Source organism: Sturnus vulgaris, chromosome 3 (assembly GCF_052056855.1).
Source record: "Sturnus vulgaris isolate bStuVul1 chromosome 3, bStuVul1.hap1, whole genome shotgun sequence".
Taxonomy (NCBI): domain Eukaryota; kingdom Metazoa; phylum Chordata; class Aves; order Passeriformes; family Sturnidae; genus Sturnus; species Sturnus vulgaris.
The window spans coordinates 46,733,292-46,751,415 of record NC_142245.1 but is presented as its reverse complement, the minus strand read 5'-3'; the positions used below and the strand labels follow the sequence as shown (position 1 = coordinate 46,751,415).

The 18,124-nt window shown below is 36.0% G+C and overlaps 1 protein-coding gene across 10 annotated transcripts in view; it reads right to left on the bottom strand.

Annotated features, from left to right (window-relative positions):
• RYR2 (ryanodine receptor 2) overlaps nt 1-18,124 on the bottom strand; it is a 377,449-nt gene that overhangs the window by 167,014 nt on the left and 192,311 nt on the right. For all 10 annotated transcript variants that reach the window (XM_088161537.1, XM_088161539.1, XM_088161542.1 and 7 more), the window contains 7 exons: nt 17,282-17,377; nt 11,169-11,287; nt 10,650-10,783; nt 7,210-7,451; nt 3,666-3,858; nt 1,631-1,847; nt 1,303-1,407 (listed from right to left, as the gene is read on the bottom strand). In XM_088161537.1, the coding sequence (XP_088017663.1) occupies nt 1,303-1,407; nt 1,631-1,847; nt 3,666-3,858; nt 7,210-7,451; nt 10,650-10,783; nt 11,169-11,287; nt 17,282-17,377 (1,106 nt within the window). The remainder of the gene's footprint in view (nt 1-1,302; nt 1,408-1,630; nt 1,848-3,665; nt 3,859-7,209; nt 7,452-10,649; nt 10,784-11,168; nt 11,288-17,281; nt 17,378-18,124) is intronic.

Genomic DNA, 18,124 nt, shown 5'->3' with positions numbered 1-18,124 from the left:
ACACACCTAAAGGAGTGTTTGGACAACACTCTTGGGCACAGAGTGTGACTCTTGGGAATGGTGCTGTGCAGGGTCAGGAGTTGGATTTGATCCTTGTGGGTCCCTTCCAACTCAGCTTATTCTGTGATACTGATAAAATAATTTGTGAGGAACTAGTATGACTAAGAAATCAACCTCCAGAAAATGACCAGCATATACTCTGTCAGGATCCCAGAGAGAACATCCTACCACAATGCATTAAAGTAAGGTAATTTAAAAGCTTTAACACCAGTTTTCATTTGGAACATTACTAACTTTATCACTGCTTAACTTGATACTTGTCATGTATGGTTTCAATAGTGTTCAACTGCACAATTAGACTCTCAATACGGAATGGTACACTAAGAGTTCCTGCAGATTGCTTCACAGCTGGTATGATTACACCACAATTAAAATGTTTTGACACGTTAATTTAACTGAGCTTTTGCATTTGATTTCATGGGGAAATTACTTACAACAAAATCTAAAGATCTTCTCTGTTAATCATATATTTTTAAGTACTTCTGTATGCTACACCAAATAAATACCTATGCCAAGTTACCTTAAATCTGTAACCTGAACTCCTCACAAGCCCAAGACCTTTCTAGTAACAAAAATAGAATACATACATATCTTTACACTTATGTCTAGTACCTACTGCATGTTTCTATATACTCTTCACAGCAATACTTCTTCATAAAACAGCACTTGGGAAACAAATAACAAGCATAATAGCACATATAATTTTTTTACTGAGTAACTTCAAAAAGAAAATTTTTTTCATACTCCATGAAAAGTAGGAGAGAGATAAGAAAATAGTTATGTAGAGCACCTAATAAAGACATGAGACTGAAGAAGTAGAGAAAAGGAAAGCAAAAATCAGATTTAGTGGAATTTCCTATGGGCAATACTCTTTTGGGACTTCTAAAAGAGTAATGTCAGTCAGCACATGTAAAGAGAACCAAGAATCACTGTTTTCATTGGCTTACTCCACCAGTCAGTTGAAAATCTTGCTCCAAGAACAAACAGGAGGCGAAAAACTCACTATGTGCCTTCTATGCTAAAAGTTGGACTGAAAATGTCAGCACCAAATAGCTTTAATATCAGAATTCTTTTCAGAAATGCCCAAGTGCTGTTGGTTTCCACATGCTTTCACTAGGAAGGTGTTTAAAAGCTTACTAATTTTGAGGGAATGATGAAAAATGCAGTCCCATTAGTATATTGAAACCAATGTGCTGAGTAATACTATGCAATTTACAGAAAATTAAGTTGGAAGGTACATACTGGTCCATACTGCCAGCCAAGTTCAATCTTATTCATAACCCAAAGTTCATGGATGTTCTCTGCTAATTTTTCTCTAATCCTTTCCAGGTGGGGAGGCAAAACAATCTAAAGAGAGAAGAGATAAGAGAGGAAGAGGCTATTACAAATAAATTGCTTGACATCCGAGACAAACTTTCATAACAGACAAACTTCGTGCAAACTAGATCTCTCAATAAATCCCAAGAATAAAATGAGTCTGGGACAAGGTGCAAATTCAATGAAATGAAGTAAAATAGGCACGTAATATGTGTGTGTTTAAGAAGGAAAATGCAATTTTTTATTTCCATACCTGACTAGTATCTACAGGAACTGGAGTGAAAGCTGCTTGTGACAGAGACACAGTGGGACCCAGTAGGTCTCTTGTGTAGCTACGATCTTGTTTGTACTCTCGGCTGTGCTCCACTTTCAGCTTCTCCTTTGGCAGGACAGCTTCAAAGCATGGAGCATATCCAGGTGGAGGAAGGAACTTGAACTCTCCATGGCGACCTCCAAGCAAGAAACGAACCCTGTAAACATCAGAATTACTTTAGGTAACCAAGACACCTCTGGTGGAAAGCCTAATCAGTCTCTAAGCCTAAAGAATATGAAATGCTATTTTAAAAAGAGAAAAAAAAAAGGGGGGAGGTGGAAGTGTCAATATTGCAGCTTTTCATTGTGTACAGGTCAAGAAGTAAAGAAAGGTACAGCGGCACAGCTTCTTCCACCTCTGAGAGGAAGCCGTGCTGCTCTACCTTTCTTTGCCACGCCTACAGCAAACAGCTGGTCAAACAGGAAGTAAAAAAAAAAACACGGGAAAAGCAAATGGTTCTTTTTTCTAGTTGATTTTACTTCACTGAAGGCATTTTAAATCACAAGACCAATAATCTCTCAGAGAGAGATTAATCAGTTTACTCAGCACACCTGTAAAGTAAGCAGCAGCCTTTTAAGTCTCTAAAGGCAGAGATTAAAACCCAGAGTAATCAATCATGCATTTCAGAACTCTCTCCATTGAGGAGGTCTCCATTCAATCTCATTTGAGAAATGAACTTAAAACCGTGTGGTTCTTTCTTTTCTCTCAAAAAAACACTAAATCCTTAGAACACAATACAAAAACTCCTAAATTTCCTTCCTTAAAACTTTTATTTGTTACATTAATAGAAATCCAGGTGAAAGCACTCTTTCACTCATGACAAAATGATAAATATGTCATGGCCTTTTATTACTGAAAATTTCAGTCAGTGAGGTAATAATGGTGTAGCAATGACATAATACCAACATGACATAGCAATGACATAAAACTGAAAAATCTTCCAAAAACATTGCCATCCCAAAGGAACCAAAAACATCAAAAAAACTAGCCTTAAACTGGAAGAATTTTGTCTCTGTTTTGTTTACTGAGCATCATACAAGATTTTTGTTAATGCTATACCAGCACACACTCAAAAACCGCAAGCAGCACACAAATAGTATATGTCAATAATTTTTCTTGTAATAGAAATAAAGAATGCAAGTTTATAGTTTTGCATTTTGTAGCATGCAGATCTATAATTTTACTACATTTTATCTCCTGTACTGTCAAAAGCAAAGTCTAAAGGAGTGTATTTTGCATCTGGAATAAGAGGTGAGTGTGTGCTCTGTGTGATAGCTTCTGTGGCATTCTTTGAATGATCCCTCAGCATCGGTCTGCCTCCAACAGAAATCAGCTTTCAGCCTTCACCTTTGCCAGTTCTGATAAAGTTGGCTTCCCCACTGGAACACCCTGCAATCTTTTTCAATATTATGGTCTCAAACTGCTCAGTACATGGAAACAGATGTTTGGCACCTCAAGTGTGACTTGAAATGTTATAGAAAACCAGTACAGCAGATTACAGATTTAATTCATATTAACTCATGGTGCAGCAAAGGAAGTGTATGACCACTATTTCTTAAGGTAAGTGCAGATAATGCCTCTTTAAATAATACCTCATAACAAGTGAGTTAGGGAAAAAATATTTTTAATATCAAAGGCTGACGCAAAATACTGCCCTGGAGTGAATGTGTAGTAATGTGTGGCAATGTGTCAGTAAAGAAATTATTAAGAAGGTGTTTCTAAGATATGTCTGCAAACCACCAGAATACACTGGTATGCTGAAAAGCAACAGATGCAGTGTGTCTTCAGGACTTCTTTGTAGCCCTCACTATCCAAGAACTGGAACTTGTCCAGAAAAAGCAGATGTCAGAAAGAAATTAGAGGAGAGAGCCAGGAAAATATTCAGCATATTCATCTATACAGGAAAAAAAAAAAAAAAAGAAGACTTGAAAAAAAAAAAAAGAAAAAACCACAAACAACTGGATGGGATGCTAACTTTATTCCTGCAGAGAAGCTGACAACTGGGAAGAAGAGGCCATCTATGTTGAAGTTTTCAAACATTCCTTGAACTGGCTGACCATTTATTCGGAAAGAGATGCTGGGGGCACTCAGGTCCAAACAGCAGCTAATAACATCATCAGTTCGTAACAGATGTTGGTTGGGAGAATTTACTGTTCGTGCTACACAGCCTATGGAAGTAACAGAGACATATTTAGTCAAACTTATGAAAACTGCACTGGTTTTCACAGAAGCCTAAAAAAGAGAAAAACATCACTATAAAGCACGAACACATTAATACGCAAATATCTAACCTATGACATCCAAGACTTTGAAGATTTTAAGATTAATCTTTAAGAAAAATATTTTAAGCTCACAATATATTGAATAGCAGCATACAGTCATATCAACACAGTCATAAATAATAAAAATCAGTTACATTTAATGTAAGTGAAAATAATTACAGATATCCCTATTAACAGTCAGAATCAAGAAAACCACATTTTATTCTTTACATTACAAAAGTGCAAAATGAAAACAGCCATTAGTACCTAATATGAAAATTAGTATACTTTTGTAAAGAATGCTTCATTATTTAGACAAAGAAAACTATCTCCCTTTGACTTATTTATGGAAAATTCAGTACTCCCTGTTAATGGCCACATCACGGTACTCTTCCAAAACTTGAATGAGATGATACTATTCAGTTTCATAATTAAACTGCAAACCAGTGTTTTTCAGCCATACACAAAGCTGCATTTTTAAAGCATCTATATTCAGTAATATATATATATATTTAATCAGTCTTTTATGAATTCTAAAGGATTCTTTTATCTTACATCAAATTCCATTTACACAAGCATACCTGCTTCCCAAGAGAAACAAGTTAAAGAATTCAGAAATAGAAAGTGATTGTGCCTGAAATTTCCTGCCATCTACAGTACAAAATTTTTGGGAAACCATGAAAGCTGTTTGAAAACATGTCTACACATGTTTTCCAAAAATAACTTATGTACTGTCTGCAAGAGATACATCACTATGCACACTAAGAGCAGAGCACTAACTTTTTAACTAGGCCGTCCAACTTTTGTACAAATGAAAGACTTAACTAGCATACATTTCCAAGAAGTTGATGGCATATGCTTTTAACAGAAGCAAAAATAATAAAATCTCAGTAATTTTTTTACAAGTGAATTTTCATGCACATATGTCCCCGACCCCTGAGGAAAAATAAAATACCAACACTTCCAAAACTCTATATATGAAAAATGACTTTGTTATACTGCCAGATAAAAATATCACAGCTGAGATTGAGCATAAAATAAATCACAAAAAGGAACAATTATTTAATGGCAGGGATAAGTAAACTCTAAAAAGCTACCAGTGAAGAATGGATATTTCATCTGCTTAAAGAATACTACTTGAGATCAGATGCATTTTTAGACCTAAAATTTAGGCAAATATAGGTTATGGAGATCAATGCAAGGCTGACTGCTAACAGAAATATGTATTGGTCATTGATGACTACACAGCAGATCAAATTATCTAAATGCCTTTTCTGGCCCTAGGCTTTAAGGATGAGTTCCACTTCTCCATAATAAGTCATTTCAGGACTGAAAAACCAAATGCAAATGATTCTCATACAGGCTTGGTCCAGAACAGAAACCTGGGGGCAAAAATTATTGTTGCGATTCCTTAATACAGTAAATGTTTCATGCTAAGAAGTTTATTGTTAAAATGTTGTTGCAGAGACTTATCAAGATGCAGCTTGGGACTGTGGAAGCAAAAGAAAGGCCGTGATTTTCAATATGCAACAATTTAAAGTTCTTCCATGTTTGAGAAGTATGTATGTGTTACACAGTAATATCAGTGAAGAAAGAAGACACAAATCTTTTCAAATGTACCAGCTGCATCCACAACAAACAGAAAAATTTGCAGTACAAATGTGGTATGACTTTTTTTTTTTTTTTCTGGCAGGACTACTGACTTGAGAACCACAAAAATCTATTTATTTTTTCTGTTGTTACATTTCTGACTGAAAAGTTTGGAGTGAGTAGAAAAATAGTTCTGATTTTCAGTAATCTTCTTTTTCCTCCCTAAAAGTGACCTTAAGTACAAAAGCTGTCTTGGTTAGCTCATTATTTTCTGGTTCTTCTGTAATGATACTTTTTCTGTCAAACTCAGTCACAATACTTGTAATGATACCATTAATTATGCATCATTGTTCCAAAGTAATTCTCACTAAACACGAGAGACTAAGTAGCAGCTTCTTTCCTAAGATACCACTCCAGTTGATATGCTATTATTTATTAATAAAATCCGTTGCTATTTTGATTGGAAAGTTCTTTTGAAATGCAAAACGGTATTCTTTTCCAAGTATCAAGCCACAATGTCTCAAAACTGCAAAACCTTTGGATGATGCAGCTGACTCACTAAATTATCTCTCATCTGCTTTAGAAAACCTGCTCATATCTTTATAGTAGAAAGAACTGCCAATCCAATGAGCCTTTCCCAGTTTCCAGGCAGTTCTCTAGTTCACCACTGCCCAATGATCTCTCAAAAAATCAAAAGAAAAAAGTTTTCTCAGCAAGGTGAAATCACAGTAAAATCTCCTTTCAAGGAGTTCAGGACTGTCCAACTGTAGGACTACCCATTCTAAATTATATCTGGGAATCTTTTTACAAAAGTTAAAACTTGTGAAAAAGATTAGGAAAAAGAGAACAAGCTGTCATTATTCTGATTTTGCTGAGCTAATCCAATTTAAAGGGAGAATAGGTATTTGTGGAATCAAGAGTAAATAAAAACGCTTTAGATACTGAGTTGAGCTTTCTCTAACACTAGAATCTTGATGCATAAATTACTATTAACAAATAGACCCAAAGCAAGCCAAGAACATTTTAAAGATGAATACCTGAGCAAATACAGCATATACAAGCTAGGAATGTGATTCTGCAAGTCTTGCAACAATCAGTCTCAATGTATGCAAATAAAACATCACTATATTAAAAAAAATCTTGTTCTAAATGTATGGCAAAAAACATAATTAAAAATCTTCTTAAGCTCTGAAGTATCTCTGAACTTCCAAAAACCCATAATAAAAATATGGCTTGACAATAAAAAAAACAAAACAAAAATGAAAAATGGAGTCCTAAAATCTCTCAGACTGTTCTTACACTACCACATAGGAATTACAAATCCAGATGGCTGTCATACTTCAATCTTTGCAGCTTTGAAGTTTTAAATAAAATTTTCATAGTTACCATGAACACACAGTCCCCTTGCTCACCCACCCCTCAATATCCCAGGCTAAAATGTAAATCATTAGTCTACCTATATTACTTCATATAAACCAATCTTTTTCAATACACAATCTAAGTTTAAATAATATTCTAATATAGGGTACTGTTTCTGTATGCTCCAAGTCTCAGATGAAATAACTGACTTACTTTGCTGCTGTTGAAACCAAATTCACTGAGATCGCAAACACAATTATAATGCTTAAGCAAAAATAAACAACAACCACAAAGTATCCAAGAGAATACCTGACCACAGATGTAGACCATCAAAGCCATAGGAATATAAGTCATCACCAACACCATTTCCTCCCCATTCTGCTCCTCCCCCTGGGTAGGGTGAGTAGCCTTCTGTTGAAGCCCAGCCCACTCGTAGATGAGTTGATTCTGCAGTCACAAAGGGCTCTAGATGGTCCACCATCAGTTCATAGTACCATTTCCTGTATTGGGCCGAGCCTTCACTAATCCCCAAGAAGATGTTGGGTCGCATGCTTAAACAGAAAAAATAAAAATAGTTATTAAAATCTGATCTCAAGGAAAATATTAACTGCTGCATACTTTTCATTGACTCAAATTGCAAGCTTGTTGTGTGTGATTAAAACAACGGAAGTAATTTTACTTCATGGAATCACACAGATTACCAGCTTGGAAAAGACCACAAGGATCATCTAGTCTAACCTCTCTTGACAGAAGCATAGTCAGGACAACATGGCCCAGCATTTATTCTGGTGAAAAATGGTCCGTACATTTTAAGTAAAAAAAAATGTTTGCTTCAGCAACTGAAACAGTATCCTCCTTCAGATCCAACAGTAATTGGTTTATGTGTTTGAACAATTAGTAGATGTTAAATCCTGCAAAAATAATCAGAGCTATTCACCAGTTACCAACATAAGCGTGCTAAGTACACACTGCAGGTTTAATTTTACCTAGCAAACTGCATTCTGTAATACCGATTATCCATTTAAGAGAATAACATTTAAAAAGATACAAAAGTGAAGAGTCATTTTAATATTTCAAAATTCTCTTCCTTGTTCCAAGCCCTGTATAACTCAGTAATTTGCCATGGTTATAGAAATCCTTAATATCAATGTGATGCTCCTACTCCTACTGGTTTTACAGTACTTCACAAGACTATTCAAAAAAGGCAAGCTGCTACTGTGCTTATTCAATGTCTAACTGAAGAGTAATATATAGAGTCGTATCTAAAGGTCATGAGGAGAAAAAAAAGGAAAAAAAACCTATGCTTTTCTGATTAGATTTTGGGGATAATATTGAATATAGACTCTCATCCCAAAAAAATCTGTCTCCAGACAATCATGTCTGTGTCAGCTTTGTACTAAGAAAGACATTCAATCTTGAATTAAAGCCATGGAGCACAGAAGTATCCAAAATCAATACTAGCTATATTTCTTCAATGGTTGGTTACCCATATTGCACAAAATCTTTTCAACTTCTACACTGAGTGTATGTAGTTTTCACATTCCTCCATTAGATTGGGTTATTATTAGTATAAATATTTTCTTTCTCCATTCAGGCTGACTAATCAACAAAAATGTAGCTCTAAGCTAGTCCCAGTGTGCTTTCTGGTAGAGGGAATGCAGGGGGAGGAAGAAGGGCTGATATGGGTGGTTAAATACAAGTCAGTGCAATAGCAGATTACTGATCTGGCTGCTTATAAAATAACAAGTTTTATCAAGTAAGACCAATAAACTTTTCTTTTAGAAGCATATGGGTTGTTTTTTGCCAAATGTTTAAGTATAGATACTATTCACATTGTTCCAAGTCAAAAATTTATTGCCCTTAAAACCAAAATGCATTTGACAAAAGCTTTAGGCCAGAAAATTATTTGTTAAAAAAAATATTAAAAAATTATTTTAAAAAATTATTATTTGTAAATTATTAGCAAGATCACCTGCCTGAACATAGAAGCACCTTATTCTGCTTTTGTCCAGACTTCATAATTTAATAAACCTAATCAGTCAAATTCCTCTTGTACAAAAGAGGTTTGTGCATAGAACTTTCCAGTTCCCTGAAAAAAAATATGTAAAAAAGCAGTCTCTTAGAATGTTCCAGTAATGTTCCACTTACAAAGTTCTCTTGCCGAATATTTTTGGATCAAGGTATACATGTCTTAGTCTAACACTAAATTTCTTCAATTCCTTTTCTTATTGACTTTTGAAAAAAATATTATTTTCCTTATAACTGCAAGAATAAGAATCTTCTCATTCACAGCTTTCTAACGCAAAGCAAAAATAGAAAACAACTAATTTGCTTTTTCTACCACCTTATTTGGGAAAGAAAAGCCTATGTTCATTCCTTGTATAAGAAGGATTCTTATGATTGAACTTCCCAGAAGCTTAATCATGAATTGCAAAATCATCGAGGCTGGAGAAGACCTCCAAAATCAAGTCCAACCCTTTGATCAAATGTCTTCATGACAACTAAACCACAGCACTAACTGCCATGTCCTGTCATTTCTCGAACACTTCCAGGGATGATGACTCCATCACTTCCCTGACCAGCCTGTTTCAGTGCTCAACCACCCGTTCTATGAAAAAATTCTTCCTGACATCCAATCTGAACCTCTCCTGGTGCAGCCTGAGGCTATGTCCTCTTGCCCTGTCATTGCTTGTCTGGGAGAAGTGGCTGACCACCAGCTGGCTACAGCCTCCTTCCAGGGAGTTGTAGAGAGTGGTAAGGTCTCTCCTGAGCCTCCTCTCCTCCAGAGTCTACAAACCAATTTCCTCAGATACTCTTCCTAAGACTTGTATTCCAGACCCTTCACCAGCTCCACTGCTCTTCTCTGGACACGCTCCAGCACCTCAAGGTCCTCCTTGTACTGAGGGCCCCAAAACTGAACGGAGTATTCCAGGTGTGGCCTCATCAATGCCAAGTTAAGAGAGACAATCAATCAGTTCCCCAGATTCTTTAGCTTTAAGTTGCCTCCTTATGATATGCACTGTGGGATTTTTATGGTTTTCAGCATCTGATAAATCCTATGAACTCTGAATTGTAAGTACTATTTCTGTGTTTCAACTTTCATTCTCAATCAGTGATTGAGACTTTTAAAAATAAAAAGTTTGAGACAGAACATCCCACAGACTTTCATACAAAGCCACATTCCTTGGCCTCGGCATCAATTAAAACTCTGGAAAAAACATTTACTTAATAATATTTGTAAATTACACTTTACCAATTTAAGATGGTACTAGCTTCATCATGTGATTAATGTCTGCTTGAAGGTAGATTCTAAAATGCTCTTAGTGGAAGGAAGGGTGAAGGCACTCTCTAATTCTAGGCACTGGTGAAGGTGTTTGGCACTAAATTCTTAATTTTGACCAAAGGTGATTAGGAAATCCTCACAAGATCATACATATAAAGGCAATCGCAGGACATCAGCTGGCAATACTTTGAATGCACAGCTAGATCTAGACCACAATCTTTAGAAGAGATTACAGCTTTGCAGACTTAAAACAGTTTAGGACGTCTACAGCCTGTGACAGCTCTCTCTGACCCACGTTTCAAATTTAATCACTATGGCAAAGGGAATTTAAAAACCTAGTAAGAATAAAATATCATAATAAAAGTTTTGAAAGTAAAAGAGATTTTTTGTAGTGACTATTTCTTTTAAGCACAAGTTAGGTTTTTTTGCTTTGTTCATAGATACATTTTTTAATTTTTCTTTGTACCTGCTCACATGGTTGACAAGGCGTGTCTGTAAGAGCAGATCTCTTCCTGGCAGGAGATTATCACAGATTAGATGTTGATTAGACCGCACAGCTACTCCATGACAAACACAGAGAGAACACAAAACATCCAAAACCTGAAAAAAAAGATTCTTTTACTCTTAAATATTTTTTCATTATCATGGTTCATTACTTCAGGAAATATAATGTTCTATACCTTGTTACTGGAAGACATGTAATGGTATGTAATTCATCCAACACAATGATTTCATTTTAGAACAATTCTGAAATTCTCCTAACATTAAAACATTCTCCCCACTTCTCTCACAAATTGTTATGTATCAATGTTTTTGCCAAAAAGAGGGTAATATTTCTCCTTGCTTCTTCAAACTGCTCTATACATTTTAGGATAACTTTCATTCCTCATTATCAAAACAGCATTAAAATATTTGAAATTAACTTTCACATAGAACAACGAGCTTGCTTTGTTCATCTAAATATACTTGTTTTGTCTTTACCTACCTTATGGTTTCTTCCATGCTTGTCCAAAAGACAGATAATTGATTTAATATGTCCTTCCTTAATAATGTTTAGAGCTTCTGGACTTTCTACCAACACACAATGTAAAACTTCTAGAATTCCTGGGGGGAAAACATAATTATTTCATTGAAGTGCATATAAAGTCATAACTGTACGTAATAGTTCGTAATCTGTTGCTCATGAACAAGAAATAGTTTCAAAAATCATTTTATATGACAAACAAATCCAATAAAGCAGGAGCCATTGCCTTGAAGAATCATTAACCTTAAAATGTTCCTCTGCAATGGGGAAATAAGAATCTCCCATGTGTACCAGACCAAATCAACACCCGCTTTGGGATCTTCTGCCTTGAAAAGACAAATATTGTTCATCATTATCAGTTGCTACAGCTGTGGTCACAATGAGAAAAATCAAAGGGGCTGAAGGAAAGCTGAGCAACAGTCTTAAATCTAGAGATATGTAATTCCTACTAGGAATGTACAGCTCTCATCATTGTCTTCAGTTCTTTATTCAAGCCACATCTCCAAACACTCAGCTTAATCCTTGCAAAGCAAAATCCATAGCATGAGTCTTCTACTCTTTGCCATGCCCCTCTTTCTATTCAAGGAAATTGTAGCACTGCAAACTCCCCTTGATGTGGGAAAAATAGTGGTTTTGTCTGATGGCTCTGTCTCAGTGAGAGTACTCTGGCTTTTCTTTGATCCTAGAGGAAGAGAACATGAGCTGCTACAGATAAGCTACAGCACCATCACCATTCATCCCCATATTATTTAATGTTTTTTCCAGAGGTCTGAGGGACATAGACTGTCATCACTAATAAAGACTAGGGATTACTCAAGGACTGAAATGTAGAAAAGGTACAACAGATACAGTGACAATTTGATTTATCCAGTAAACAGGTTTCAAAGTATGTTCCTTAATATATTTGTAGACAAAATCATGCATATGTAAACAGAAAATGCAGGTAGATAATGAGCTAGAGGTGAACTCTCAAAGAGATTCTATAGCCCTTAAAGTCTAAGCACACAAAGCCTTAACTATAAATAAAAGAACATGCTAAACCTGAATTTGGCAGTGGTATGATCTGTGTTGCAATAGATGTGGACTTCCATTATTCCACCATTCTATGAATACTGACAGTAACAACATTGTTAAAAAGGATAGAAACCTAAGAGTCATGAGAGCCAGCTAAAAGAGCAGATGCTCTGTAGCAACACAGCAGTAGCACAGTCCACCCACCCTGCCAACCACATGAGGTCAGGGGTCACTGATCATGGTAAAAGTACCTAGGGAGGTTAAAGAAGTGTTACAAATGGATCCTTAACTTAGAGGGATAATCTAGAACAATATCAACAATTTTGCATGTCACAGTGATCTGGGAATGCACAAAAATCATTGCATTCAAAACATGGTACTGGACATTTGCCATGTCTCATTGTAGCACTGAAACACACTTTATTAATATAAATAGTAATCCAGTATTAAATCACACCACATAAGTGTGGCAACCATATCCTTCGAATTTTCTGTAGGTGGAGTCATAACATTTTGCCTTAAAATAATACACAGGGTTCATTTTGTAATCTTAACATTTTCAATAACAGAATAAAAATACTTTGAAGATGTAAACATTCAATAATAAATGCATGTTATCCATTAGATCCAGCTGCCCCAGCACCTTCTTGAATTCATCTGAATGCTAATTTACCAAATACATTTTGTTCCCTGTGTTTCAGAAAAAAATCACATATGAGTGTACTGCGTCTGTTCAGACTGATTCACTTTTAGATTGACTACATTAAAGACAACAAGACTTGTTCCAATTTCATTGGAGTTGCTCAAGGCAGTGGAGCAGTAAGCATTTGAATCTAATGCAATTAAACAATATGATATGCAGAATTCATGGTAAGGAGAGTGAAAATTTTCTTAATGACTGACAGATGAAAGGAAGCATGTATATTCAGGACAGTATCTTGACGCCTCTTGTCATACTGTAGAATACTAGAATAAAATGCATGCACTTAAAGAAAAATCCTTAAAACTTGGTTTTATCTGGTTCCAAAAGCCTTTATTTGAGTTAAATAAACTTCCCTGTCCAAACATTCAGGAGTCACTCTGGCAGTCACTCTTGCACCACCTGAGCTTCGACCATGGCCCCTTTAGAGCTACACCCCACACTTGCACAGTCAGATCAAGTGTCCTTGCCAGCTCAACCCCAAGTTTCTCATAGCAGAGTCTAAAATGTCCCAATCCTTAAAATAATTTCATTGTGGTGCAATGACTGACAAAATAACAACTTAAGCAGGGTACTACCAAGGACAGATCCCCAGCACGGGAACCTGAGCTCATTCAGCTGGTTAGAGCATGGTACTGTAACACCAAGTATGTGGGTTCAATCCCTGTACAGACCACTTACTTAAGAATTGGACTCAGAGATCCTTTTTGGCACCTTTCAACTCAAAACAGTATGTGAGTCTGAGGGCACCTAGGCTTTTAGACCCTTACTGTCTAAGCATGAGAAAATCTGGGGGTCTTTGACTCCTGGTGTGTCTGTGAGTGTCACCTGCCTGGGTCACAGGTTCCTGGGACCTTTGCTATGCTAAGAGTCAGCAGTTCAAGGCTTCTCATCTCACCTAGAGCTCAACCAGCAGCTTAGCTGCAGACTGCAAACAGAGCTTCCTGCACTGAATGTATTCCTCAACATTAGATTACTAACTTGCTGTATTCTACTCTTTTACCTACGTTTTAATGCCTTTAAAATTATAGTAGGACTAGTTAATCCCATCTGGAATATATTTCAGAGTGAAAGACTAATCTAATCTTAATTTATGGATTGAAGAGACAGCTGAGACATTTGCATTGCAGCTTTGTGATATCTCACTTCTAACATGGTCTCTCTTGGACATATTTCTACTTGGACAGAAAATTTCCTTCTTTTACTTCAGTGAAGCTTTAGAAATGGATCAATTTCTGATCTAATTTGTACAATCAATTCACAGTTGCTGCTTATATATTCAATGCCTTTGTTCTGTTTTCATAACACTTTTAGTTCCAGGACAAGAAAAAAGCAAAAAAAAAAGGAATTTTATAGATAATAGTTGGTAGCATCAAATTTTTATTGCAATACATTCAAGAAAACACATGCAGAAGATGTAGCTGACAACTTTAATGTTTGATGTGATTCACAGAATGTGGTGGTGTTTCTTCCTCATAAATGCTTTACCTTAGAAAAAAAAGTTATTTTAATATATGTATCCAAGTATTCTTAGTTTAAAAGTTTAATATAAGCCAGTATTTCTCCCTATTGAAGATCTACCATTGTAAATTAAAACAGTGACTATCCTCAGCCCATCAAGCCAAATAAAGCTTAAAATCTGGCAAGCAAGCATCCCACATAAAATCACAGAATTATATTTATATACTAAAAGCTAAACTTACTGTGCCTCTCAGGATAACTAAAGCACAGCCTAATTAGCATCTTTTATAACTGACACCCTCAAAACCAGAAAAAGTCTTTATTATAAAATCAGTTTTGGAGGCAACACGGAAGTTATGTTACCAATACAGATGGGGATGGAGTACAAGTGGCCTAGCTCCTGGCAGAAAACTCAGAACAAATGAGTAGTACATTCAGAGTTCTTGCAGCATGTCAGGAGGTTCACTACCCAGAGTAACTAGTGTCAGAATACTCTGTAGTTTACAGAATAAATCTTATACCTGACTATCCTATCATAAACAATTAAGTTTTTCATTTTCAAATCTTTTTGGTTTGACATTAAAATTTAAAAACACATACGTAACCAACAGAAACTATGTAACACAGCATTTTTAGAGCTGTCATAAGAAATTTCATCTTGAACCTCCAAAAGTTGAGTGAAAAGCTTTGCATTATTTCTGAGAGCCCTTACCCTGACAGTTTCAGATGCAAAATTAGGTCTTTTAGGAAACAGTTTCACCATTAAGATCTTGTGATATACATTGAAATTAAGCAAGTTGTGATCAAATCCAATGCAAATGCATAATTGTGAGATCGTTCTCCTTAACTTAATGCCGTCATACCAAAGGCAAAGTATAGTGGAAAAATAACTTATGATTTTTATATTTTTCAAATGCTTGTTTCAGTTTAAATTCAGTTACTCAAATCCTCAATAGAGCAAGAAAATCGCAGCACTTACAGAGCAGGTTCCTCAAATAATAATGCAAACCAACACAAATTACATTCAGTTACGATATGTGTTTAGTTAGGGCCACCAACAGTAGTGTACCAGCTGCAACGACAGGATGACCTGCAAACCTCTAACTAGGCACCCGTGCAGCAAGCAGCCATCTGTCTGAGTCACCAGCTGAGAACTAAAGTAGTGATACAGGCAAAGACTCCTATGTTCCTGTTGCCTCATCTCTTGAGCTGCTCAAGCATTCAGAGCATAAATATACCAGGCTGAAACAGACCAGGTGCATGCCAGAATTAGGAAGTAATCCTGTAGTAAAACAGGTCCCCTGCCCGAAGGACACAGATCTGCAACTAAAACATGAAACAAAACTCTGCAAAAGTACTTCCATAAAAACATTGCTGTCTGGAGAGGTTCACGTGGGCAAATGCATCGAAGTCTCTATACCAGTCTCTGCCCCAAGAAAAACTGAATTTTAAAATCTCTCCTAGCCCCAGGAGTTGACAAAGGGCAAAATCTTTGCAAGAGGAGAAGTATCAGTGTGTAACTGCTCTTTACAAGTGCAGTCAACCAGAGCAGATCTTGTCAATCAGCTTGTGAATGCTGTGCCACTTTACCCTCAGCTCTGAGGAGAACACTCCTCCTACTGACATTTGACAATATTTTCCCATGTTGTTGGTCAGTTCATCTCAGGAACAGATTTATGGCAAATAAACAAAATGCCCATGAATGTTTAATGACAAAGCTGAGGGGAACACAAACACCTTGTTTACTATAGAACACATCTGTTCTCACGGCTGCTGCTGATCCACTGAACACAACCAAGATAAGACATTTATTAATATATGCCAAATGGTGACCTGCAGTGGGACAATTTCTGGAACTACATGGAATACATAGCAATAACAAGGTATTTCTCATTTATTAATGCCACTGTAAAAGGCTGTGTTATGCCTGAGCCTTTTTTTTTTCTCAAATGTTTACCAGTCTAATATAAAACAAAGGACTTTTCCTAAGAGAGACAAACTCCCCTCCTGGCCTTAGTATTCCAAAGACTCCTGAGCACACCATAAGTCTGTGGCAGACTGATTGAGGAATGGAAAGAATCGTACGGGGAATGCATTTTCAGCTCCTGAGGACAACTCTTTAATCAAGCATTATGCTCCTTCCAGTTCATGGAATAACACATGACACTAAGCCAAGAAGATGATGGGAATAAGTTACAAATACATAACTGGAGAGCCATGTAACACTGTTATTGTAACTACATTTCCCATTGGTTTGACTACAAATCTTCCTGCCCTTTGAATTTGCTGTAGCATTATTTCAAAAAAGAAGTCTTGAAAGGCTCTCAAGAGGCCATCTTCCAAAAAAATTGTAAAAAGTACTTTATTTAAAGCAAAAAAGTCCCAACTGCTACTGAAAAACATTTCTTGTTAATTTTAAGTAGAAATTCACACCTCAGGAGCAAAAGAAGTGATTAAAAAGAAAATGTGTATGTATTACATAGGTAAACACTGTTAGGCAGAATAAATTTTATCAATTCCATAAGACATATTTAGTTTGATGTAAATCCTGAAAAATATGCAGACTTACAAATAAAAGAGAAGATACTAGAATTAGAAAACAACTTCATACAACTTACACTATTGAACTGGTATTTTATCAAATGCTTTAGTTGTCTGCATTAAGAGGTAACATTACATCCAATTGGTCAAGGAAAAAGCAAGACTGCCAGAATTCAAAGTAGAAGTACAACTGAAGCCAGTATGTAAAAAAATGTTACAAATATAAATCTCACTTTATTAACGTAATTTACTCTCTCATAATAAAAACTTCATTATAATTAGGCTGAACAAGCATATTGCCAACTTTAAAGGATTTAGAACTGGTCAAACAAGGAAGTTAAAATACTGAAAAGCATACCAGAAGAGGCTTCCAGTCTTTCTAATCTGCTTATCAACCAATCAAGAGATCCAGAAAATTGAGCACAGTTTTTACGATTTCCTCGAATCAGAGCCGCTATTGGGAAAAGAGAGTGAGAGAGAGAAATTAAATCAGAGTTATAAGTGCATTTGAATTCAAATAATTCCTGTCTTCTCTTGTCAGAAAGGATCCAGTAAGATACAATCTTAGCCTTTAATTATTGATGTTCTAGACTTAAATTTAAATAATGTAAGTGATAGTTAGAATTCAGCAAAAGAAATACCTTTGATATCAGACTGACCTTTAGGTAATTTGAATTATTTTGGCTCTACAATCATCTCAATAATCCCTATAAAATGCTCCACATGAAGAAGCCTGTACTTACACCAAAGTCAGCCGCTACTATAGAAACAAGTTTCTGTAAAACAGTGTTCTTGTAATGACAGAAAACATGGCAAAATTAGAGTGCGAAGCAAACAACATAGGTGATGAATGCAAATTATTTTCTACTGTTACAATACATTTGTTCAAGAGTAATAGGAAGTAAAACAAGATAGCTGTCTAGGAACTGTTTGCTATACTTTTGTCAAGGTTGTAGGGAGGAAGTGACTGCTTTGAATTTGTTTCACCCTCATGCTTTAAGCTGAAGATTGAAATAGACTGAATCATGCACTGACTTGATGGGTACCACTGAACTGAAATCTCCCTGAACACTGCAGGCACCCACAAGCTTGCCCTGTCCTGGATTATGTGCATCTGCAAGTATGTACATACACACAAGCTCTCAGAGAAGCATCTGCTCTACTCCAAGAAAGAACTGAGGCACAAAGATTTCTGTTTGGT